Source organism: Octopus sinensis, linkage group LG7, assembly GCF_006345805.1.
Source record: "Octopus sinensis linkage group LG7, ASM634580v1, whole genome shotgun sequence".
Lineage (NCBI taxonomy): Eukaryota > Metazoa > Mollusca > Cephalopoda > Octopoda > Octopodidae > Octopus > Octopus sinensis.
In genome coordinates, this window is record NC_043003.1 from 51,802,925 (window position 1) to 51,829,619 (window position 26,695).

The window sequence follows — 26,695 nt, forward strand, 5'->3', positions numbered from 1 at the left end:
GAAGTTCTCTTTCTTTTATAAATATTACAAATTTTAGGGTGCGTTTCGTGTGTGTTAGATTAGATATTCTATGGGTGGGCTATCAGATTTACAGTTTTTTTCTCTTCTTTTTATTTTAAAATATGGGTGGGTAATGGGTAGAAATGTTTATGAGTGAGCATAAGTAACTGCTGTACCCATTAAATACATACTATTACTCACAACACATTGTGTGTGTGTGTGTGTGTATGCATTTATGTATATTCCTTTACTTGTTTCAGTCATTTTGACTGTGGCCATGCTGGAGTACCATCTTTAGTTGAACAAATCGACCCTAGGACTTATTCTTTGTAAGCCTAGTACTTATTCTATTGATCTCTATTACCGAACCACTAAGTTACGGGGATGTAAGCACACCAGCATCGATTGTCAGGCGATGGTGGTCGGGACAAACACAGACACACAAACATATACTGTAACCACATGTGGATCGTTGGCGATTTTTTACCTTCATCTTCCTTTCCTCTTTGCTTGAAACATAAAACTACCTTTCTTTCCTTCTCTGAGTGTCTGCTAATACTTTGCATGTACCACATCCTTGCATCGTCGTTTTTTTCTTGCACTTGTTCTTCATTTTTGGGGGATTTACTATATATATATGTATATATATATGTATATGACAGGCTTCTTTCAGTTTCCGTGTACCAAATACACTTACAAGGCTTAGGTTGGCCCAAGGCAATAGTAGAAGACACTTGCCCAAGGTTCCACACAGTGGGACCGAACCCAGACCCATGAGGTTGGGAAGCAAGCTTCTTACCACACAGCCACTCCTGTGCCTCTATGTATCTTATATATATGTGCATAATTATGGTCACTACTGAGAGGGAACTCAATATTTTTATAAGCAGAAAGCATCTGTATTTCCAACCACTGACTCCCCTAAGAACCATCCATATATGAATACACATACATACCTGTTACACACACATGCACACACACTGTTACTAGTGACAGGTCACACTATGAAAAATGTTATTACTAGTTTATATGGATTTAATAAATAAGTTACATCTCTAAGTATTTAATAGCTAAATAATTATTATTGTTATTAATAACATATATTTATTGCAACTATACAAATGAGATATTTACTTCATTTCTATTTCAATTTAAAACTGTTTTTATTTTGAAAATTTGAATTAATTTCAAACATTTGTACAAGTAGCAAAAAATTTGGAAAAAAAATGTAAAATTTGATAATTACTGTGTGTATCTTAATCCAATATTACCCACAGTGGCAAAAGTATATTGTCAACATTATCAGTCATAAGCTCATGCCTGGGTGTTCTTCCTGACACTAACCTTTCCTGTTTTTTCAAGTGAAGTACTATAGTCCCACACATTTGCACAGTGAACTGTTAGCAGATGACTTGTTTATGGAAGACCTAAATCATGTCACTGTTGAAGCAATGCTAATATGAAGACTACCCTTACAGTACCGCCATAAACACACATGACAAACATCCTGCAACTAAATTTCACTTACATTAACACTGATCATCTCAATGCTATAGTAGAGGACTGGCTCCCAAACCACATGGCAAACTCATGTGTACCAAACAGCCAAATACAATGAATGGCAGAATCCCTTTTAGATTTTCTTAAATCCAGCCCAGCGTAACTTTGTTTTCATCCTTAGGACAATGAAACAACACACCAATTTGAAACCAGGTTCAACCTCACTGAACAACATCTTGAGCAAGCATTTTCTAATGCAAGTGTCCTGTGCCTAACCAATGCTTTGTGAGTGTGTGTGTGTGTATGTGCGCATGTCTTTGTGTTTGCATTCCAACAGTCCACAGGTAATTTTATCAACTGCAGAAGTATGAAAAATAAAATTGATCGCAGTGTGATTTGAACTTGCAAAAGGGGCTAGAATGAATACTGCAAGCATATGTTCAGCAGATGCTTTGCCTGGTCAAGGAATTGAAACTGACCTATGTCTGTTGAGTTCAAACCCAAACCAACACAAATTATATATATATATATATATATATATAGTTTAAAGAGAGAGAGGTGGGTGAACAGATAATATAACCTTTTAAGCTAAGGGTGGGACTAGCTGGTTCCATTCACACTTTTGAGTCTTGTTCTAAGAAAAAAAAGTCATAGCTGCCACCACCACAACCATCACCATCATTCATAGCTCTCTCTCTCTCTCTTTCTTTCTCTCTCTCTTCTTTCTATCACCAGCTTCTACCCAGTTTCAAACATTATTAGAGTGACACCACACACATGATCAGATACTCCACTGGTGCTTTCACCACCACTGCCGGCACCATCACCATTTTACTTGAAGCTTGCTATTCTGAGTAAATAGAGTTAAAGGAGAAAGAGGGAAAGAGAGACAGAGTGAGAGAGAGAGAGAAAGAAAAAAAAAAACTAGAATGTTTGGAGGTAGGGGTGGGATAACTTAAAGTGGAGTGGTGTTATTGATTAGGGTGGGGAAGCAGCTGGAGGAAGACAGAGTATGAGGATGAGGGATGAAGAAGTAGGGGAGGGGGTGCTGGTATGTAGAAGAAAACAGAAATGAGGAGAAATGGCGGCAGTAGTGATAGTGGTAATGGTAGAGGAGGAAGTGGAAGTAGTGGATGCAATAGGGGTGGGGTGAGTACACAATGTAGAAGAGAGAGAGAGAGAGGGTGTGTATATGTGTGTGTCAGAGTAGAAGAAAAGTGGGAGCAGGGGGTCGTAGTGGGGTAGGGTAGAGAGAATGCTGGGAGAGTGCACCCAAGCAAAGGGGTGAGGGTAGTGTGAAGGAAGGAGAAAAGTGAAGGAAGGCAGCTTCCACCCACAACCAGAAAACAGACCACCCAGCTCTGTATGTATGTGTAACATTATATGTGTGAGCGTACATGTGTGTGTATGTGTGTGTGTGTGTGTCATATGTATATACAGTTGGAATAAACAAAGATGCTAAGAGAAATAAAACAATAAAACTTAGATGAAATAAAGAATTTTTGGTAAATTTTATAGATATTTTTGATTTTGTTTTGAAGTTTTCTCATTTCACTATGACTAAAGAGAGAGAGAAAAGAGAGAGAAAGAAAGGGAGAGAGAGTGTGAGCCCTGTGTGGCTGAGTGTGTGAGAGAGGTGTGTGGCTGGAAGCTTACTGAGGGGGAAGCAAACATATTGTTAATACAGCATACACCACCAACACCATTGCCACCACCACCACCACCACTACTACTACTACTAGTACAACTACTACCACTACTACTATGATCAAGACATTCACCTAGCAAATCCTCCTTCACTTCCACCTCTGTCATCATCGTCATCATCATTGTTGCTGCCACCACCATCACTGGTTATTACACACCTCCTCTGCAAATTTTTATCTTTCTCACAGTTGCCCCGCATGTGGTAAAGAAATTTGTTTCACAACAATGTGACCCCAGGTTTGATTCCACTGAGAAGCACCTTTGGGGTAAATATTTTCTGCCAGAGCTTTGGGTCAATTGAAGTGGAATTTGGTTGACAAGAACTGCACAGAAGAGCCTCCATATATTATGTGTTGGAACGTGTCAAAATTGTGAGGATATTTGGTTGGAAACTGATGAGGGAGTTGGGCTTGTCTGCATCTGTTGTGTTTTTTCTCTTGTTTTTCCATAAATCCCACTGTTGTCCCCTTGTGCCATATTTCCATTATGCATGCATGATATACATACATAACTGAGAAACCATGCCAAATCAGAATGGAATCTGGTGCATCCCCTCAGCTCACCAACCCTGGTCAAACTGTCCAACTCATGCCAGCATGGGCAATGAACATTAAATGATGATGATATATATATATATATATATATATAGTTTAAAGAGAGAGAGGTGGGTGAACAGATAATATAACCTTTTAAGCTAAGGGTGGGACTAGCTGGTTCCATTCACACTTTTGAGTCTTGTTCTAAGAAAAAAAAGTCATAGCTGCCACCACCACAACCATCACCATCATTCATAGCTCTCTCTCTCTCTCTTCTTTCTCTCTCTCTTCTTTCTATCACCAGCTTCTACCCAGTTTCAAACATTATTAGAGTGACACCACACACATGATCAGATACTCCACTGGTGCTTTCACCACCACTGCCGGCACCATCACCATTTTACTTGAAGCTTGCTATTCTGAGTAAATAGAGTTAAAGGAGAAAGAGGGAAAGAGAGACAGAGTGAGAGAGAGAGAGAAAGAAAAAAAAAAACTAGAATGTTTGGAGGTAGGGGTGGGATAAACTTAAAGTGGAGTGGTGTTATTGATTAGGGTGGGGAAGCAGCTGGAGGAAGACAGAGTATGAGGATGAGGGATGAAGAAGTAGGGGAGGGGGTGCTGGTATGTAGAAGAAAACAGAAATGAGGAGAAATGGCGGCAGTAGTGATAGTGGTAATGGTAGAGGGAGGAAGTGGAAGTAGTGGATGCAATAGGGGTGGGGTGAGTACACAATGTAGAAGAGAGAGAGAGAGGGTGTGTATATGTGTGTGTCAGAGTAGAAGAAAAGTGGGAGCAGGGGGTCGTAGTGGGGTAGGGTAGAGAGAATGCTGGGAGAGTGCACCCAAGCAAAGGGGTGAGGGTAGTGTGAAGGAAGGAGAAAAGTGAAGGAAGGCAGCTTCCACCCACAACCAGAAAACAGACCACCCAGCTCTGTATGTATGTGTAACATTATATGTGTGAGCGTACATGTGTGTGTATGTGTGTGTGTGTGTGTCATATGTATATACAGTTGGAATAAACAAAGATGCTAAGAGAAATAAAACAATAAAACTTAGATGAAATAAAGAATTTTTGGTAAATTTTATAGATATTTTTGATTTTGTTTTGAAGTTTTCTCATTTCACTATGACTAAAGAGAGAGAGAAAAGAGAGAGAAAGAAAGGGAGAGAGAGTGTGAGCCCTGTGTGGCTGAGTGTGTGAGAGAGGTGTGTGGCTGGAAGCTTACTGAGGGGGAAGCAAACATATTGTTAATACAGCATACACCACCAACACCATTGCCACCACCACCACCACCACTACTACTACTACTAGTACAACTACTACCACTACTACTATGATCAAGACATTCACCTAGCAAATCCTCCTTCACTTCCACCTCTGTCATCATCGTCATCATCATTGTTGCTGCCACCACCATCACTGGTTATTACACACCTCCTCTGCAAATTTTTATCTTTCTCACAGTTGCCCCGCATGTGGTAAAGAAATTTGTTTCACAACAATGTGACTCCAGGTTTGATTCCACTGAGAAGCACCTTTGGGGTAAATATTTTCTGCCAGAGCTTTGGGTCAATTGAAGTGGAATTTGGTTGACAAGAACTGCACAGAAGAGCCTCCATATATTATGTGTTGGAAGGTGTCAAAATTGTGAGGATATTTGGTTGGAAACTGATGAGGGAGTTGGGCTTGTCTGCATCTGTTGTGTTTTTTCTCTTGTTTTTCCATAAATCCCACTGTTGTCCCCTTGTGCCATATTTCCATTATGCATGCATGATATACATACATAACTGAGAAACCATGCCAAATCAGAATGGAATCTGGTGCATCCCCTCAGCTCACCAACCCTGGTCAAACTGTCCAACTCATGCCAGCATGGGCAATGAACATTAAATGATGATGATATATATATATATATATATATATATATATATATATATATATTGTGTCTGTGTTTGTGTTCATGCTGGTCTGAACAGTTGTAGACTGGAATACATATAGATGGCCAAATAAACCATACAGCCATCAACTAAAAACTATAATGTTTACCTTAATAAACACTGTAAATTAGTCAAAATACTAGTCTGATGGTGAGTTAAGGAGAGTAGTGAGTGATTTATTAAAATTATAGCATCATCATTATTGTTTTACTGTCCCATTTTACCATTTTCTACTGCTGCATGCCCTTCCTGTCACCAACCCTTGGCTGATTCTAAGCAAAGTAATATTTCCAATGGCCAGATATGTTTACACAGAAGACTGGAAATGAAGGACATTATATATATGACGGTGATACTCATTTACAACCATCATACAATGTAGAAACAAAGGGGCATATACATATACATACAGGCATACCACCCATCTCTTTTTATTGTGTAACTTTGTGCCAGTGTCAGAAAGCAATATTGTCTTAGCTGACATCAACTCTGCTCCTTATCCATCCTTCTACTCCATCTTTTCCACATTAAACAAATAACATCCATGTTCGGTATGATATCTCTCACCACTAAAGGAGCCTCCACATAGTTACTTAGCTTGCTAGTAGTAGCAGGCAAGATTTTTGAAATTTAACCTCAACTGTAGTTATATGTGAGAAATGGAATGGTCACAGCTATGTCTGGTCATAAAGCCAACACAGTCAGATTAAATGGAAACAACTTTTAGGAGTCTTTATGAATGTAGGTCAAGACATATTTAAAAAAAAAAGGCAGGATAGTCACAATACAAAGACCTTTGATTATATGTGTTTCATTGAGTTTCTGAAAGGTTCCAAATTTCGGGGAGTGGGTGGGAGGTGAGACTCCTTAAATCTGTGTCAACCCATTGGTTGTCATTCAAGGTGTACATGTATATTGAAGGGTGAGAGTGGTAGCTTATTCCAGCCAAGATAATTGAGGTATAATCACCTAAGCTGCTCAACAACGGCAACAACAATAACAAAAAAATGATTTATCTGATTGTGCAACCTGCAAGAATTAGTGGTCAAATATTCCTAAAATCATATTCTACCATCTTCAAAACAGAAAGGTTGGACACATTGGAAAATGTAATTTTAGATATACAAGGAAAATGAGATGGTCATAAATGGAATGATTATGGGTCAACTCAATTAGTAAAGAAGTGGGACTAAACAACAACAGTAATAGCAGACAAAACGTAACCAATGCTCTCAAAGGTGAATTAGATATTTAAGCAATCAAAAGTTGACTATAACATATTAATTCAGACTACAATCAGAGCAACAAGCATGTCACTCTAGGAACCTCCAAATAAATGTATAACCACCTGAAGTAGGAAATTAATTAATAGGTAAGGAACGAACAATATTGTAGATTAGGTCACCATTAGTTTTTACACAAGGAGTGTATGAATAATCTACAATTGTTCATAATGACAACACATATCTGTGCATGTATGAGTATATATATATATATATAAATGCTTAGAGAGCTCCTTAGAAGAAGTAGTTAGCTTCTGATACCTAGGTGATCTAATTAGCAGCGGAGAAGGTGTCTTTTGAAAGCTTAGTAACTTAAGAATGGAGAGGACCTCACAATGGCAATGACAATAATCCTCAAAAAGTGGTGAGACATGGAAGGAGAGATGTAAAATGATTACATGTCCATACATAGACACTGAGTGTACTGAGTAATTGTGAGCACAGCTTGGTGTCCTGCAAGATGATCATAGCAAGCAGAGCAAAATATCCAAGTCAACTGGCATTTGTTAGTTTTAGGTAGTCGTGGCATTATTATTGTTCAGTGGTAGATTTCGTAATTGTGGTCAGTCCAGGAGACTTCTGGCATGAAAATAAATCCAATATATGAAAATTTCAATTTCCTCAGAGTTCATATACCATGCTCGTTCAGAATATGTAGGTGTAACTATATATGATGTACCATCACTCAGTTTGATCTGAGGCCGCCTTTGACTGTTTAAACATTTGTAACACTTGTTTTTATATGAGTGTAATATTATAAGGTATGTAATAATATGGAGTGCAGTATGTAGACATAAAGGTCTCTTCTTCTTGTCTTGAGACAGCATTCGCCCGGGGTGGGTCGAGCTGGCTTCAATCATCCTCAATGCTGCATTTCTCACAAACGCCAACCAGACCTGGCGATTTGAGGCTAACAACCACGTGATCTCAAACCATTCCTTATTCCAGCGGCGAACGCCATAGATATGGGGGCCTAGGTTGGGCTCCGGATAAGCCTTGACTGTCATCAGCCAGGTTTTTCGTTGTCCACCACATTGCTTTCGCCAACCCTGAAGGGGAGCTGGGGCAATTGCTTCGTAGATGAATTCTCCTGGTTGACGACAGAGGGCATGACCCAGCCAACGCAGACATCTCGTTAGGATGACTTGCCGGAGGGAGGTGATTTTGCACTGGTGTTGCATCGAATTGCTGGAGACAAGGTGATGCCATTGGACACGAAGAATGCGGCATAGACAGAGGTGATCAAAGGATTCTAGTCGCTTAATATCTTCCACCCTCATCAGCCATGACTTGCTACCGTAAAGGAGAATCGTCCGCACTAGTGCTTAGTAGATCTACTTTGGTGGTGCATCGGATCTGAGATCTGAGACATAAAGGATCCAGTGTGGAACTCTGATTGTGGTGCATGATCCCAGTCAGCCTTGCTGAATCAGACTTATGGTATATAGCAAGTTAGTCAAACACAATAGTCTGGACATGTGTTAACTATAGAGTGACGGGTTGGATATGTTGTGCTTGTGCAGAGTGCTTTCACAGTCTGGACATGTTATGTGTTATGAAATATGTGACAACTAGGCTGTAATAACTATAAGTTGATATTATAAAACACCTGATGGTAGATGTAGAATAGAGAGGTGGAGAGAGAGAGAGAGAGAGAGAGAGACTAAAGAATAGCTGGAATGAAGGGGCTCAATCATACCTTAATGTGTGTGTGTGTGAATTGCCATAGTTGTTTTAAGATTTCGGAGTCTATGTCTCTATATGATTACACCACCTGCTAGAAATAGTAACATGATCTCCTTAACTCACAACCCCACAACCTTAGCACAGTTAAAACAAATTGAAAAAAATGTAGTGTCAAGATTCCATGAAAAAAAAAATGATACAGACATAGCTGAGATGCCTTTCATTACAGTTCTATTTGATCATAGTTGACAACTCCCTCCCAGAATGTAACAAAGACATGAAATTAATATTATTGAAGGAAGACAGGGTATTAATAACAACAATAATGATGTCACATGCACCTCTGTAAAATATGAGATTCTGTTATTCAAGCAATCATACAATAAATCATGCAGGACTCTTTTCCTGTATGTAGGAATTTTTGTCAACAGTTCAAGGAAACTATGATGATGAGGCCTAATGAATTGAAACACAAGGAGAATATCCAACATACTACTTTGTCCATTAACAGCTAGCAACAGGTGAAAAGAAAAGAACATAATTAAAAGAAACTGAATGAGGTGGGGAGAGTGAGTATGGACAAAAATATACATACATACATGCATTTTCACATAAATACATTATTGTACGAGTTGTTTAACCCAAGGGTAGCTCTGATTGAGCAGACCTATGATCGAAAGTTTTACATTCCAAACTATTTATCCTGTCTTTCTTTCCAGGACCATGCATTTAATAGTACATTATTGAACATTAGTGTATAATTTAAGGAAGATTTGACTGCTATTTCTTGCAGGGCCAGCAAGTGCATAGAGGTTTTATTTCTTTGTTGTTGAGCCCCCAAACTAGCCCTATTCAAAAGGCATTCCTGCTGTAACCTTACTGTTTATTTTATAAGATTATGTAGGACTTCATTATGTGTCCCTTTTTGTCCCTTAAGATGGTACAGTGTGAGTGGAGTGGAATTTGGGTTGTTATTTCAAATAAGTCAGACTATGGAAAGGCTCTTTTCTTCCCTTTGCTGTTAGTGGTGATGGTAATGGTGGGGGGTTGATAATCCATTGGATAGCTTGAGCAGGGAGTGTGGAGGTGAGATGAGCAGACACTGAAAACCACAGAGATATCTTGTGTAAAATTGCAGATGTACTAAATTAAAGTAACTAAACTAAACTACACAGCAATAATAGTTTGTATACCAAGGTTGCTGTTGCTGTTACCACTACCACCACCACCACTTGCCAAGAGGTGAATCTTTATGTATCTGTTAGAAATAGCAGCCAAATCTCCCTCAATTCAGACTGTACCTTCCAAAAAAAACAAAAGAAAAAAAAAGGACTGGATACACAATGTCTAACAAAAAAGAACAAAAAAAGACTGGATAGCCACGGTTGGATTGCCTTTGACCACAGGGTCAATCCAATCAGTGTTGACCTAGGATTGCTAAACAACTAATAAAATAATGCGATGCAAGGCCATGAAATTGGGACAGTACGGAGAGAATAAGCCAGATAGTTTATTTCATTAACCCTGGAAGGATGAAAGGCAAAGTTGTGCTCAGTGAGATTAAAAACTCAGAATGTGAAGCGAACTAAGTAAATACTGCAAGGCATCTTATTTGTTACTCTGCCAAATCTGCTGCCTTAACATTGATGAGGATGATGATGATAATGTTGATCTTAGATTCTAATAATAATAATAATAATAATAATAATAATAATAATAATAATAATAATATAATAATAATAATAATCTTAACTGATTGGAAGTGTTATCATGTACATTGTTTTGTCTTGGTATAAAAGATGGGCTACAGCAAATATTCTGCTCAATACCAAAAATTTGCTTGTCAGTTGTTTGGCCATAACCAGTTGAGCATTGTTTCTTAGTGGCTGACGATATGTGCATCTCTGATCACGAGCAGAAGTAGTGGGGGAGCATCATAGCCATGTGTTGAGGGGGATTCTTTGGGGTCTGAATAATTCACCTCTGGAAACATGGGTGTTTTGTTCATCATTCTTAAACAAACCTTATTCAGGGACCTTTTGAGTAGGATGGGCTACTCGACCTGAAGAAAAGTCTAACTGGGCCCCACCTGCAAGGTTATGTGCTGTTTATCTTGATATGAGATTACTATGTCATGCATGTGCCTAGTGTACCCCTATCAAATGGGTATACTGGGCTTTGTAGATTTTGCCCCAGTGTCACTTTGATGGAATGCACTGCTCTTTCACTCAATAATAATAATAATTATTATTATTATTATTATTTAAAATATTGGCACAAGGCCAGCAATTTCAGAGTAGTAAGTTGATTACATTGACCTCAATATTCAATGGTATTTCTTTTTTTTTTATCGATCCTGGAAGGATGACAGGCAAAGTTAACCTCAATGGAATTTGAACACAGAATGTAAAGATGAACGAAATGCCACTAAGCATTTTGTCTGGTGTGTTACTGGTTCTGCCAGCTCACTGCCTTTTAATAATGAGTCATGAGAAATATTGCTAGGCCTTTTGTCCAATGCACTAATGATTCTGTCTTTTAGATTCTAATAATTCTTTTTAATTTTAGCATGAGGCAAGCAATTTTGAGAGCAGGGAGGGGAGTAGGTTGATTACATGGACCCCGGTACTTGACTGGTAGTTATTTTATTGATCCCAAAGGATGATAGGTACAGCTGACCTTGGTGGAATTGGAACTCAAGAATGTAGAGCTGAATGAAATGCTGTTTAGCATTTTACCCAATGTGCTAATGGTTCTGCCAGCTTGCTTTACATAAAAGACTTCTTTTAACTCTCTTACAGAAGTGTATCAAAGTGACTGAGGTCATTACACTGTATGTCATTTCTTGGGCATAACAACCCTCTCTACTGCCCTAACACACACACACACACATACCGCCATACTCATTTTTCACTTAAGATAATTTTTAATTTCACTATGTTTAGATACATGCCAATTTTGAAAATAATATATATAGCCAGTACCGCATCGACTGGCCTCCGTGCTGTGGGCACGTAACAAGCACCATCCGATCGTGGCCGTTTGCCAGCCTCATCTGGCACCTGTGTCGGTGGCACATAAAAACACCATCCGAGCGTGGCCGTCTGCCAGCCTCGTCTGGCACCTGTGTCGGTGGCACATAAAAAACACCATCCGCGCGTGGCCGTTTGCCAGCCTCGTCTGGCACCTGTGTCGGTGGCACATAAAATCACCCACTACACTCTCGGAGTGGTTGGCGTTAGGAAGGGCATCCAGCTGTAGAAACACTGCCAGATCTGACTGGACTGGTGCAGCTTTCGGGCTCCCCAGACCCCAGTTGAACCGTCCAACCCATGCTAGCATGGAAAGCGGACGTTAAATGATGATGATGATGATGATGATATATATATATATATATATATATATATATATATATATATATATATATATAGATATAGATATATATATAGATATAGATATATATATAGATATAGATATATATATATATATAGATATATATATATATATATATTATATATATATATATATACACACATACACACATATGCATATATGCTTACACACGCAAACATACAATACACACATATACATATGTACATGCATTTTTTACACACACACATTATATATAATGATATAAAGAAGACAAAAAAACATTCACACACTGACACACTGAGACATACTTATGTAAAGACATATTAAATTCCTAATATCTATTTCTCATATAGGAACAAGCTCACAAATGTACATACAGAGCAGGGGGTTAGGCAGTTGAATTGACCCCAGTATGTGTGACTGATACATATTTTATCAACAACCAAAGTGGGATTTGAACAAGGATGTAACTGAATACCATAAAGAATTTTTACCCCCACATTCTGTTGTTTCAACCACTTTACTCCTTCCCACTCAGTTTAATATAAACAACACATGCAATAGCTTTCTATGTCAACAGTCAGCTCATTAAAGTTTCTTATTAGAACAAACAAACAAGTCCTATAAGGAAGATACACATTCTTACTCTTGTCCTGTTACAATCTCTGCATGTCCCCACCATCATACTAAAAACACTTTCTAGGGATGTGTATGTGGTAAAGAAATTTTCCCAGCAACCATTTGTTTTCGGGGATTTAATCCTGCTGAAGGGTAACTGTAGCAAATGTTATCAATCATATACGAGGACGAACCAATACTTTGTTGAGTGGAACTTGATAGATTAAGATTCTGTGGAACCTGTCATGGTAAACTTAGGCAGGTGTCTTCTATTATAGCCCTAAGCAACCAAAGGCATGTGCATGGAAAGTGAAGTCAATCGTATATATGTCAAACATGTAAAACTAATCCACAGGCATTTTGCCTGGCTTTCTTCTTTTTTTGTATTTCTTTTCTTTTCTTATTTCTCCTGGACTTTCCCCTGGTGTCTAAAGAAGGATTGTATCCAAAACCTTAAAAGTTTTGTACCTTCCGAGCAGGCATTGTCGAAAATGCATTGCAGAGCTTGCAATAAATTTATTTCGTTGCAATGAATTTATTGCATTTTATTTTTTTTTTTTAATAAATTAATTGCATTTTCTTTCGTCACAATAAATAATTGCAATAAATTGCAATGCTCTTCAGAAAATCCCCTTGTAAAATTTTTACGCATCCAAAAATGTCATTTTTTGCAAAAATAACTACATTCCTAATGAAAGCTCTACTTTCTTGATTTTGATTGATCTGTTTCTTTGCTGTCCAAAATATGTTTGGATCACCTACAATTTTCTAAAAATTCTTACACCGCCTGCCAGAATGGCAATATCGACCACCAAATGTGTGATATGACCTAGGATGGAAAAACATGCCTACAACGCTTCCCTTAGGGCCCATACCACCCCAATCAAGACAGAAAAAAACATATGAATGGAAAAAGGATGGTTTCATACTATTAGCAATTAAAATGAGTATGCATTTAACAATTTACATGAGGGGATTGGATGAAACGATACGCAAAACAAGTTCATTATCCCAAAGATGGTCATTTACTCTTAAAAACAGTTGTATCTCCAGATATATGGGTAATAATTGATGTCTTGTATCATTGAAGGCATTTGCTGCTACACTGAAGAACCTTTCATCCAAGTTAGTCGTTAGCAAAATGAAAGCTATATAACATGGTTGGCTGGCACCTATCTCGCTTCGATGCTTTTTTAGGCCATTGCAAGCGAAGTTGTTCGATTCATTGTCCAAAACCGTTTCTTGTTCTGGTGTATTGGGCAGCTTTAAGGTTACAACAGATTCCTTTTCCTCTGCAGCCAGCTCAGTGGCTTTTTGTATTTTTACCTAAGACTTCTCAAACAAAGGGAATTGGATTGCAATTAATTGCAATCTTCGCAATAAATTATTGCAATAATTGTAGCTTTGCAATAAATTATTGCAATTGAAAAGAGCTTAGCAGTAAATTAATTTATTGCAATTACTGCAATTAATTTTTGACAACTCATGCTTCCGAGAGTGTCGGTCTAATAATAATATCTGTGAATGTCTCTTGTACTTTTGTAAGGTTGTTTTGCAAGTGTTAATGTTTTTAATTTATTGCAGTCTGCAACAAAACTATTTGATAAATAAGTTATCATAAGTCTTTTCTTTGATATTGGTTAATTAGCGATACTACTTGCCCTTCAAATATATATATACATGTTTATGTAATTTTTGCCAATGTCTTTATCAACACAATTTATGAATGAACCTGAGTGAAGAAATGAAAAATTTGTTTTAAGTCCTTTTATATATTTGATTTGCCTGTCATTACAGACACTCCCTCATCAATCTTAGAGAAATCCAGTAAACCAGTAATGCTACTGTTCACCTTTATCTGTTACTACATAAAATAAAATATGAATCCTCTTTGCCCCCAGAACTGTAAGCATCTGGAACTCCAATTCTAGTACTATGTTTTTCCTTATAAAAAAACAATCTGCAAAGATTCAATCTGGCTATCAAGCCTCACTAACAGAGTCCTGCAAAAGACATGTGCTGTGTTCCTTTTTTTCTCCTACAAGGCTTTTGATTTTTGGCCACAAGGCGTCGTACTTAGAGTGTTTAAATGATTCTAATATTTTAAACCTTTTGGTATTTAAGCTGGCCACATCCAACCAAAATATTCTATGTTACTTTATGTTCAAACTAGCAAGATCTGGCTTCTTACACCTACCATATAAAGTCTTTTTTATGCCTGACAACTGATGTTTATGTCCCTTTAACTTAGCTGTTTGGCAATAGAAACCAATAGAATAAGTACTAGGCTTACAAAGAATATGTCCCGGGGTCAATTTCTTCGCCTAAAACCTTTTAAAGTGGTGCTCCAGTATGGCCACAGTCAAATGACTGAAACGTGTAAAAGAGCAATAAATTCTAAACAATGTGAATAAGCATAACACTTGATATAGTAATATGAATGTTAAAGGGTTAAGGGTGCCTTTTGATAACAACTCCTGGAAGTAAGAAGGATTTAAAAAAAAGTTATCTCAATGGAAATTGAACTCAAAATGTGAAAAAAGCCTGTAACTAAATGCTGCAAGTAATTAGTCTTGCACTCCATTGCTTCTGCGAGTGAACCCACAGAAGCATAAAAAAAGAAAAAGAAAAAAAAGTCAAATTTAAACAGTAATTTGCTAATTAGTATGTTCAATGCTTCCTTACTTATGGGATACAGTACAATTTGTAGAGACACACACACATTTTACAGATATGCATACACACATACAGAAAAAAGAACAAGAAAATGTGGTTTTGGTGAAGACCAACCCTACTGAAACAAATTAAGTAAGACTACCAAGTTCATTAAAAAAAACTGCTGCTGTCACCCACAACCGCTACCATCCAACTACCACCCTTCTGAACATCACTACCACCCAGTGCCTACTACTTCCACCTGCCAACCAAGCTGGTACAAATACAACCACCAACACTGACACCATTAATGTCATATTTCTCAACTATAAAACATAGTCTCAAAAACTTTAAATATTACTTGTTAGTAAAGAGTTTTAATTGCTGAATTTAATAATCATCATCATTTAATGTCTGTTTTCTATGCTGGCAGGGGTTGGACAGTTTGACAGGAGCTGGCCAGCCAGTGAGCCACCCGGGCTCCAATTTGTCTATTTTGGTATGGTTTCTATTGCTGGATGCCCTTTCTATTGCCAACCACTTTACAGAGTGTACTGGGAGCTTTTTATGTGGCACCAATACCAGTAATAATAATTTTCTGTAATTTAGGCACAAGTCAATTTTGATGAGGGCTGGGGGAGTAGTCAATATCATTGACCCCAGCACTTAATTTATCAACCCTAAAAAAGATGAAGGCTGACTGTGGCAGAATTTGAATACAAAATGTTGAGTTGGAATAAATACTGCAAAACATTAATTCTATTGTTCTGATGATTCAGTCAGTTTACCATTTTAATAAAAATTTAGGAAGTCTTTGTTTAGCAAATGTTCTACATTTGATACTATAGCATGGGATTGTGGCCAGGTGTTTTCTGTAATCTTCAAATGAGGAATACCTTGTGAGTGGAATAAAGTAGTCAGAAACTTTGCAGAAGCCCTTTATGTTTGTGTGTGTATGTGGGCTGGTATTTGTGCCTGTACATGTGGGTGCAATTGTGTGTATATTTAAAACTGATGTAAAATTTAGTGTTAACAATGTGTCTTTTTATGTCACATAACTTTATAATTGAATGATTTCACAAATATTGATTGCTAAAATAATATCAAATTGAAATAAATAGAGGGAGTGATATGGTCGTCTAAAACTTTGAAGGTAGTGTCTCAGCACGGTTGCTGTTCAGTGATTTAAAAAGAGTACATTAAAAAGTTGCAATTACATACATGCATGCAACTGCACTGTCTTAATGCAGCTACATCATGGCACTAGTAATTGTATATTGGTGGGTTGTCATTTTCTTTATTTTAACTTTTTTTTTTTGGTTTTGCTATTTTTACATACGTGCATACATACATTATATGAATGTGTTTATTCCTGTTTCTTTGTTTTGGTATTATTCTTTTTATTCTTTTACTTGTTTCAGCCATTTGACTGTGGCCATGCTGGAGCACCGCCTCTAGCCGAGCAAATCAACCCCAGGACTTCTTTGTAAGCCTAGTACTTATTCTATTGGTCTCTTTTGCCAAACCACTAAGTTATAGGGACATAAACACACCAGCATCGGTTGTCAAGCGATGTTGGGGGGGGGACTAACATGGACACACAAACATATATACACACACACACACATATATATATACGACGGGCTTCTTTCAGTCTCCATCTACCAAATCCACTCACAAGCCTTTGGTCGGCCTGAGGCTATAGTAGAAAACACTTGCCCAAGTATATATATATATGACAGACTTCTTTCAGTTTCTGCCTACCAAATCCACTCACAAAGCTTTGGTTGCCCAAAGTGCCATGCAGTGGGACTGAACCTGGAACCATGTGGTTGGTAAGCAAGCTACTTGCCACACAGCCACTCCTGGAAATGAGTGGGAACATGAGCAGAATTTTAAACAAAAATCACCATCATACAAGCAGTGTCTTCAGTTAAATCTTGTCCATCCGTTATTCTGTTTATGCTTAAAGGACAAGGGGAAATATTACCTAGTTTGAAAATAATTAAAAGCTGGCGATACGCAAAGCACTTTACCATAAAAGATCTGTCAATGAATTTCACCCGACCCAGTGAAAGTGATGATAATGAATTAAGAATCTAGATGAGTTTCATTATACAACTAATATTTGTCATCATTAAGCTAATAGGTGGAAAGCTGGCAGAATCATTAGCATGCCAGACAAATGTTCTGAGTTCAAATTCCGCCAAGGTTCACTTTGTATTTTATTCTTTCGGTGTCAACAAAACTGACTAGCCCGTTACCCAAAATTTCAGGCTTTGTGCCTATAATACAAACGATTATTTATTCATTAGAAAAAATGCTTTCTGATATCTAGTTATTGCTTTTTATGTTCAAAGTTTAAGCCCCTCTGAGATCAATTTTTACCTTTCATTCTTCTTAGATTGAAAACTAAGGCACCAGCCAGTCAACTACTGGGAATGACTTAATTGACTAACTTAACACTTCTCCTCAAATCTATGTCCCTGTGCCTATGTTAGGAATGGTTATTAAAGTGGTAGACAAAACCCTTTCTCTCTGGCCAATGCCTAACTTTTTCAATAACTATTCCAAGATGAAAGTGGTGGCTTCAAAGATTGGGAGAGGGCACATGCTTTGGTATTCCTCACAGACTATGTTTTTTGGTATGGGCGGGAGGTGGGGGTGTTCTCTGATTGGCCTTGTGCTGTCCCTCACCATTCAACACACAGACACACACACACAGATCATCATCAACAGCAGTATTATCATCATTTTTAATGTCCGTCTTACAACGCTGGCATAAGTTGGACTGGATATTTTGAGGTAGTAGTTCATGGCCAGATACCCTTCTAGTGCCAACGGTTATCTTAAAGACAGTAAAAGATATTTGCTTAAGCAGATTTCGCCTACTATATGGAGCAGGTCAAAGTTCACAGGCAGCAGCAAAAAACAAAAAAACCCAATCAATAACGAACACACACATTAATATATAAATGTCGCCTGATTAATATTTCAGATATGAAACCATTAGTTAGTAACGATGTGTTTATCTGCAAATTGACTTAGTCCCCACTTGTACTAAATACTCGATTTTTGTTCATGGAGATTTGTTTACAATATATTTCTTTTACTACCCACAAGGGGCTAAACACAGGGAGGACAAACAAGGACAGACAAACGGATTAAGTCGATATCGATCCCCAGTGCGTAACTGGTATTTAATTTATCGACCCCGAAAGGATGAAAGGCAAAGTCGATCTCGGCGGAATTTGAACTCAGAACGTAGCGGCAGACGAAATACCTATTTCTTTACTACCCACAAGGGGCTAAGCTAATCACAGAGGGGACAAACAAGGACAGACACGCGGATTAAGTCGATTATATCGACCCTAGTGCGGAACTGGTATCTAATTTATCGACCCCGAAAGGATGAAAGGCAAAGTCGACCTCGGTGGAATTTGAACTCAGAACGTAGCGGCAGACGAAATACTGCTAAGCATTTCGCCCGGTGTGCTAACGTTTCTGCCAGCTCGCCGCCTTAAATTTGTTTACAATACACACACACACACACACAAACATATTTATTTATACATACATATCACAGTAAATTAATATTTGCGCGAAGAAAAATACAGATACTCGTGAATAACTATTTTCTTTACAATAATAATTTCTTTGAATTTAATAATAATGTATAAGGAATAATTGTTGTTGACCCTGGCACGATTTGAACTCAGAACATAAAAAGACAATTAAAAAAACAATGCATTTTGCTCGTTGCTTCACTATAAATAGAATCAACACCCTGCAAAAAGTTTTCAACAATTTCGGACTTATACTTTTCTCTATACAAAACAAATTTTAGCTTTATTGGCAGGCAGTGATTTCATTTAAAACTTATAACAACAAAAAAATATCATACTAAAATTGAAGAGACTAAAGATTTTACATTGTTCTATCTAAATTGACAGGAGAAGAATTATGCTTTAAAATGAGATGAAATTCAATGAAAATTTTTTTTTTTTACGAAACAGCGGCGTTAAATTTCCGTGTTTTCGGAGTTTTGGAAGTTGTGTTTTCGTTAACTGAAGAGTGCTACTTCCTTTAAGACATCATTAATTTGTAATGAAACGCGAAAGATGGTTAGATAGAAGGGAGATAACTCTACAAACACAACTAGAAAGTTTCATGTTGATGTATTCTAACTCTAGCTTGTATCCGACGGGGACAAACAGACTTATAATGGAAGAGACTAAGAGCCATGACAGAAGAAAAGTTATTTCTGAACTGTTGAGCGACTATAGCACACATTACATATTGATAAACAAAACGGGGGATAATGATTGCACGAATAAATATTAGTATAATCATCATCACCTAAAATATTCGTATTATTTACATTATTTAAGCGCGCGTACACACATACACAGAAACGGAATGTTGTAGAAATTTAAAAAACAAAAACAAAGAACGATGGTGGTGTTGGGGATGAGGACAATAATTAAAGTACGCTTAACATCCAACAGATTGGAGATCTAAATCTAAAGAATGGTTGAGCTGAGAAAGTGTACTATATTATGAGAGCAGATATAAAATTTACGCTTTATCGGAATTCTGTTGACCTCAGCACTCGACTGGTACTTTATTTAGTCAACCCCAGAAAGATCGAAGTTGATTTGAGAAAATAAATGGCCATAAATACCGGAAGGCACTTTTGTTCCCGCTCTCTCGTCTCTACCACTTCGCTATCTAATAAATGAGAAATATCAAAAGATGTCGCAGCAGAGAGTAGCTATGTTTCAAAATAACTAATCCAAGGATTGACCCAAAATAAGTTAACGGCTAATAAAAAGCAATGATGCTATTTATGGCTCCTAAATATTGAGGGTTTATGAAATAACGGTGCTTTAGTTGTGCTTGGTTTCGGTTGTCTCACGCTAAAGCAGACGCGTGGATATAAAACGAATTAGTCAATCGAAAGTACATTTCTCCAACCAGATGATTTGGTGTTTATATCATGATAGCTAAAGTATAAAGTGCTCTACACAGAAAACATATCAAAACTAATATCGAAGCTCACACGTTAGTGGGTATTTTCTTGGTGTAACGAACCCTGAAATTAACGTATAAAATGTTTAACAGTCTTTTCCAAAATTAATATTTTTAGTTCCTCTTTTACGTCCAGCATCACTATCATCGCTACTCACTGAGCATGACTGCTCGACATGCTAGAAATAACAGCTATATCCCACTCTCTTAACAAATAACGTTGATGAACTGGATACTCCTAAAAAGAGTGGATGGCCTCGATTACAATGCATTTGGTTATAGGTCCGCTCCATTAGGAATGACCAGGAATTAAACAACAACAATAGTAACATCTATATTTATAAGTTCCCACCTATGTAAACATTGGTTGACCTGTATCTACGAGAGGGAGCCACTATGCGGTTTTCGACCAGTAGAAAATGATAGCGAAATCCCCTCAGAATACACCCGACTATCTTAAACCCGTGTGTCCTGTTTTTTTAAGGACTCATGAAATAATATACTCCGTGATACACTATGGTAAAAAAAAAAAAAAAAAGACGACTGGTTGCGGCTGGTACGTCTTTGATTATGACTGTTGAACCAGAGGCTGACCTGGCCAAAAAACAATGTAATAAAAGAGAAATCGAGAAGGGCTCTATGTTGTTGATCGACCTGCTAGAAATAGCAGTCGAATTTCCCTCAATTTATATCCCCCACACCACCAAGAAAAAAGAAAACTAAAAGACGAGAAAAAGCTAAGGACACATTATGTTTAAAAAACGAAAAGGCAAGTTGGAATGCTTTTGAATTTAGATCTGTTGGATCACGGCTAACCCAGAGTTAAAACAACTACAAATCTAAATATATCTATACCAAATGTAAACATTCAATGACCTATATTATCCAATATCAATTTTTCGTATTCAGACTTAAAATTATTTCCTCCAACATATTCACATTCTCAAGAAAGGTGTCATCTTATTTTGTTTTTTCGCCACCGTTTCTACAAAATTAGATAATAAACAGAAAATTCCACTCTACATAATAATACTAATACTGATAATAATAAAAGGTGGTTTCCATTTCAACATTCCTTCCAACCAACAACAACCTAACCAATAATATATCTCTCTTCTTGTGTTGTAGGTTAAGGACCACCAGGATGAATAGAAAACAGCTGTATTTGACAAGAATGTTAAAGCAATAAGGAATAATACCTACGATAAGTTAGTTAAGTGAGTTTATAACTATACTGTTCACATTGGTAAAATTCTTCCCTAACCCTAAACTAAGTTTTAATTAGGCATGAAGATTTTTTTTTCCTAGGAGTGAGAGGTGGGGGTGAATGGATAGGAAAATGCTTTAAAGTATTTTTTTTTTTCTGTTGTGGTTCAGTCAGAGGTTGTAAAGTAACAACCATGACCACTTTTTGCAGAACCTATGAATCTGAAGGTAGAAAAGTAGATAGATAGACAGATATTATTATCCTTGGATCAAAGGCCTGGTTCAAATGCTTGAAACAAAGTGAACTTCACTAAATGCAGTCAAGGGTTAAATTGAATGGCCATCATTTCTTTCCAATTAATACATTAAAACTTGCTTTAAGCAATAAGTGGAATGCAAGCCATGGTTTAATACATTGGCCACTACTTCGATTTGACCTCACACGTTGGTTTAACATAGCCGACAGCTATCCAGATCTCATTTTGTCTTACTCAAAATGCTGAGTTGGTGAAAAGTTTGTATTCAAGCAATGTGGAGAAATTGTGATACATTGTTTATAGAAATGAGAGAGAGAGAGAGATTTCCTAAGCAATGAAAACTTTTCAGGGCTGATACGTAATTTTGGCTTCCAGATTAAGATGATATATTATTGCAAGTAAAATTTCCATAGTAGGACAAACTACAGGCTTCTGATTAACTGCGAGCTAAAATAAATATTATACCCTTAAGTTTGGAGTGAAGGAACTACTATAAATTGCTAAGTCCATGCCATTACAGAAAGGAGCAAATAGAGCAGATATAAACCAATGGAAGAACCTCAACATCTGAGGTGGGAAAACCCTTGCTTCGAAGCAAAATTTTGGAAAAATTCTAATTTGAAGCCACCCACTGATAAAGTAAGTCTCTAATAACCCGTGGGGAAAAGAAATAAAACAGTTTAAACCACAAGATCTAAATAGTAATTTAATTTTTTTAATAGTAATTTAATATAAGTAATTTAATACGTTAGTTACATACCTATAAATTAACGAAGTTAAATATCCATTATCTCTCTTACCACAGTTGCACCCCCACAGGTTCTTATGCAATTGCCTTTTTTACTAAAAAGGGTTCCTCACCATTCCTGGTTTGCACAGTTGCTCAAATTATTGGAAATAGCAGCCAAATCTTTCACAAATCATGCAGACTACGTCGTAAGAAAAAGACACCTTTGATCAAAGTGTTCCAACTATGACAGCCCCACCTTATTTTTAGACAATATCCAATGTGCCTTCCCGTTTTCAAGATGAGGTGTGCTTTCATGGGAATCTGGTAGCTTGTTCTGGCAGGTTGAACAACTATAGGTTTGTTAACACTAGACATTAGCTATGGTTGTCAATCTGCAGTTTGATGATGGTTCCTTATGTCGACACGAAAGGCACAAATTTGCAAGGCCTCCGCAGCAACAAAAGATAACTTTTAATGCCAAAATGTAAAATGAAAAAAAAAATAAATAAATAAAAATAAGGTATATATTTAGCCCAGCGATCTGTCTCCTCATCTTTATAAGCAGCAATTTTCTAAGTAGCACATTTATGCATTTCCCTAAATAGATTTATCTGATTGAAATGATGTTTACAAATACGAGGTGATCCAGCATGACCACAGCCGAATGACTGAAACTAGTAAAAGCGAATGGCTTGCTTACATTGGAACATTTTCTATGTTGGGGATGGGGTATAGTTAATAGAACCGATTCAAGTGTATTTATGTTATAACTGGTTACTTATTTCTATAGGGAAGTATTCGGAAATGAATAGAGGTACGACTGATTTTGGCATTCAACAAAATATTTGTAATACCAACTTAAATCAATTTTCTTAAATGTTTTACTTAAAAAAAAAAAAGAGAAATTAAAACTGAACTGCAATAAATCACAATTAGGGAGGACAAATTAATTATGTAAAAAAAAAAAAGCTTTAAAATTTTTAAAATGAAACTAAGATATAAAATATTCCCCGTTGCTATCTTGGAAAGTTTGAAAATCGTAAAAATGTAAAAGAATATGATGGTGGTAAGAGTAAAGAGACAAGAGTGAAGTGAAGAGATGTTTCCTTTTCTCTCCCTTCCTCTCAGATTTTATAGGATGTAGTGGTAGAGTCAGGCACACACAAAAGTATGTCGGTGGAGTGACTGTGCCAAAAATACCAGACCACACACGCGTTCATTGAATTACACCATTTCTGGGTCACGGGCCAAGATGGCGGGTAGCACTTCCTTTTTTTGTTTCCAGTGACAAGCAAATAATAGTAGTGTGTGTAGGTATGTGAGAATCTGTGTGTACGGCTATAGAAGAGTATGTGCGTGCGCCTGTGTGTGGAGTTTTGTTATGTGGATGCATATAGTGTGGACGTGTATAATGAGGGTGTGTGTTTACGAGTGTGTAAGATGCCTTTCAGAACGTGTCAGTTATATGTACATGTATATATGAGTATGTATGTGTAAGCCAAAACTAGAAAGGTCCCAACGCGCATTTCATTGAAACTTGAGGAAATTAAGATTTACTTTTTTATACTCAGTGTTTATATTTATGTTTTTGTTGTATTTTTTTATCACGTTTTATAAGGAGGGACGGTGGTGGATTTAAAGTTTTGTTTTTGTTTATGTTACGTCTAAGAAAAAAAATTTAAATGTATAAAGAATCCGTTGATTTAAAAAAAATTATTTTGTAATAATAGTAATAATGCTACTATACATTATAAAAACCAATTTTAGGCAGAAAAGAGAAAACAGGCCGAAATTTTGTATCAAATTGGCTCTTATGTGTAATATCATTTTACGTTGAAAATCTTAGTTAATTCATTCATAATGTGCGTGTGTGCGTCTCTCTCTATTTCACCCTCTCTTTATATGTACTATTCTTCTACTAAGAAGGTCAATTTTGTAGAGATGCGAAGAGTCCAAAGCATGTACAAGGCATCAGATTTGAATGGGTGGGAGAACAGTCAGTTGAAACGACTTCTCTACCCAGTATTCGATTTAACAGGTACTTTATTTTATCGACACCGGAAAGTTGACTGGCAAAGCAATCTAAACGTACAAGAGATGCCGCGAAATGCTACGTTTTACCAATTCTATCATCCAGTCATTTTTTCTTTTTCTTTTTTTTTTATGCCCTAAAATATAATGCCTAATAATTCTTACTAATATTGGTATAACGCCAGCAATTTTGAGAGGAAGAAGTCGATTACTTTGACTCCAGTGGTACGTACCTATTCTAGTGACCCCTAAAGGATGAAAGGCAAAGTCGAACTCGGCGGAATTTGCCTATAATGACTAATAGTACTTATCTGAATCGAACCTCAAATGATAAATACAATGAAATTAAAAGCTTTAACCTCACTAGGGTCTGAACTCATCTGAGTAGGATAAACAGCTAAATTCCAAGCAAGCCGTTTATTCAAATGCCATTTGATGCATCGATCGTAAAGGTTCTATATTTGTCAGGGTGGAAGGAATAGGAGTATGTTTACGGTTTTTTCATATTCATTAGTTTCTGATGAGCAATAGGCCACATTTTAAAACCACTAACATATACCGGGGCGTGTGATTTATTTTTTTAATTTATTCGATACTATAGGCGCAGGCGTGGCTGTGTGGTAAGAAGCTTGCTTCCTAACTACATGGTTCCGGGTTCAGTCCCGCTGTGGGGCACCTCGGACGGATCAAAGCCTTGTGAGTGGATTTGGTAGACGGAAATTGAAAGAAGCCTATCGCACACACACACACACACATATATATATATATATATGTGTGTGTGTGTGTGTGCGTGCGTCTCTGTGTTTGACCCCGTCTCCATCACTTGACAACTGACGGTTGTGTGTTATGTCTCAGTAGAGACTGATAGAATAAATACTGGGGTCGATTTCTTCGACTAAAATCCTTTAAGGCGATGTTCCAGCATGGCCTCGGGCAAATGACTGAAACGCGTAAAAGAACACGGTACTGGATTGCTGTATGAGAGAGGGCTGGAAAGATAAGATGAATTGTTATCAATGGTATTTAGCCACAGATCAGCTCCGACTGAACAGATTTATAATCAAAAGCAATTTAGCCAGAATCATTCCTTTGTCCTTCTCTCGAGTATTGATTATCGAGGACTAAAATTACACAGTGTAAGCCCCTTGCTTTTAAGACAGTAATGGTGTAACTGGCCAAGGGGTGGGGTCTGCTTCCAGGCCAGGCGACCACATAGAATTATTCTTGTTGGGTATTGTAAAAAGAAAATTTGAAGGGTGTAAAATAGCAGAGACGACGGAAAAGAAGTGTTTTTATTTTTTAAGATGTATTCGGATACTTACGCTCAACCCAGAGCTGTTCAACGTTGGTTTCTAACGTGCCTGTTTTCAAACCGAAGCAAAACAAAGAGAGCAGCAGTAATCCAAGGAAAAGAACTTTGCCATAATGAAGTTGGATAAAACAGCCAACGCTGAAAAGTTGTTTCTGTAGGTGACATCGCACCCACAGAGCACATGTGTTTCCATTAGATTTACCCTGAAAGAAAGAAAAAAAAAAGAAAAATACTTAGAAAAATATATTATATATAAAAATTCAATTATATTTCCAAATTTTCATTGTTAACAATTTTCTAATAATAAATACAGTATTGATTATATTTTGATAAATAAAATTAAATAAGGCTTATAAGTAAAACAAAATCCTATGTCATAGGATGTTGGAGGCTCTTCTTCCCGCCAGCCCTCACCTGTTTTCAAGCAAGGTGCTATTTCTAACATGGCTGGACATGTCTCACGGGGACGTTCATTTTGTATCTATGGCGTGATGTCAAGACAAGGAGACACACGAATACACAAATATACGTATGTCATTCATTTCCCATATTCTGCGAAAACATGTTTGGCTGAGGGGAATTAACACCCAGCTTGGAAATGAGTGGAGGTTGACAACAGGAAAAGCATCCGAGGCCGTAGAAAAGTTGCATCGATAAACTCTGTCCAACTCGCGCAAGCATGGAAAAGTGGACATTAAAATGATGATGATGATTTACATATTCATTTTCCATTAACCATATCTACTCTCAAGCTTTGGGCGACTCAAGGCTACAATAGAAGACACTTGTCCAAAGCGTCACACAGTGGGACTGAACCTGAAACCACAAGGTTGG

At 37.2% G+C, this 26,695-nt stretch overlaps 1 protein-coding gene across 2 annotated transcripts in view; it reads right to left on the reverse strand.

The window, feature by feature from the left end:
- The window catches only part of LOC115214132 (protein patched homolog 1), a 121,101-nt gene that overhangs the window by 78,138 nt on the left and 16,268 nt on the right, over positions 1-26,695 (reverse strand). For both annotated transcript variants that reach the window (XM_036504765.1, XM_029783193.2), the window contains exon 4: positions 25,872-26,064. In XM_036504765.1, coding sequence (XP_036360658.1) covers positions 25,872-26,064 — 193 coding nt within the window. The remainder of the gene's footprint in view (positions 1-25,871; positions 26,065-26,695) is intronic.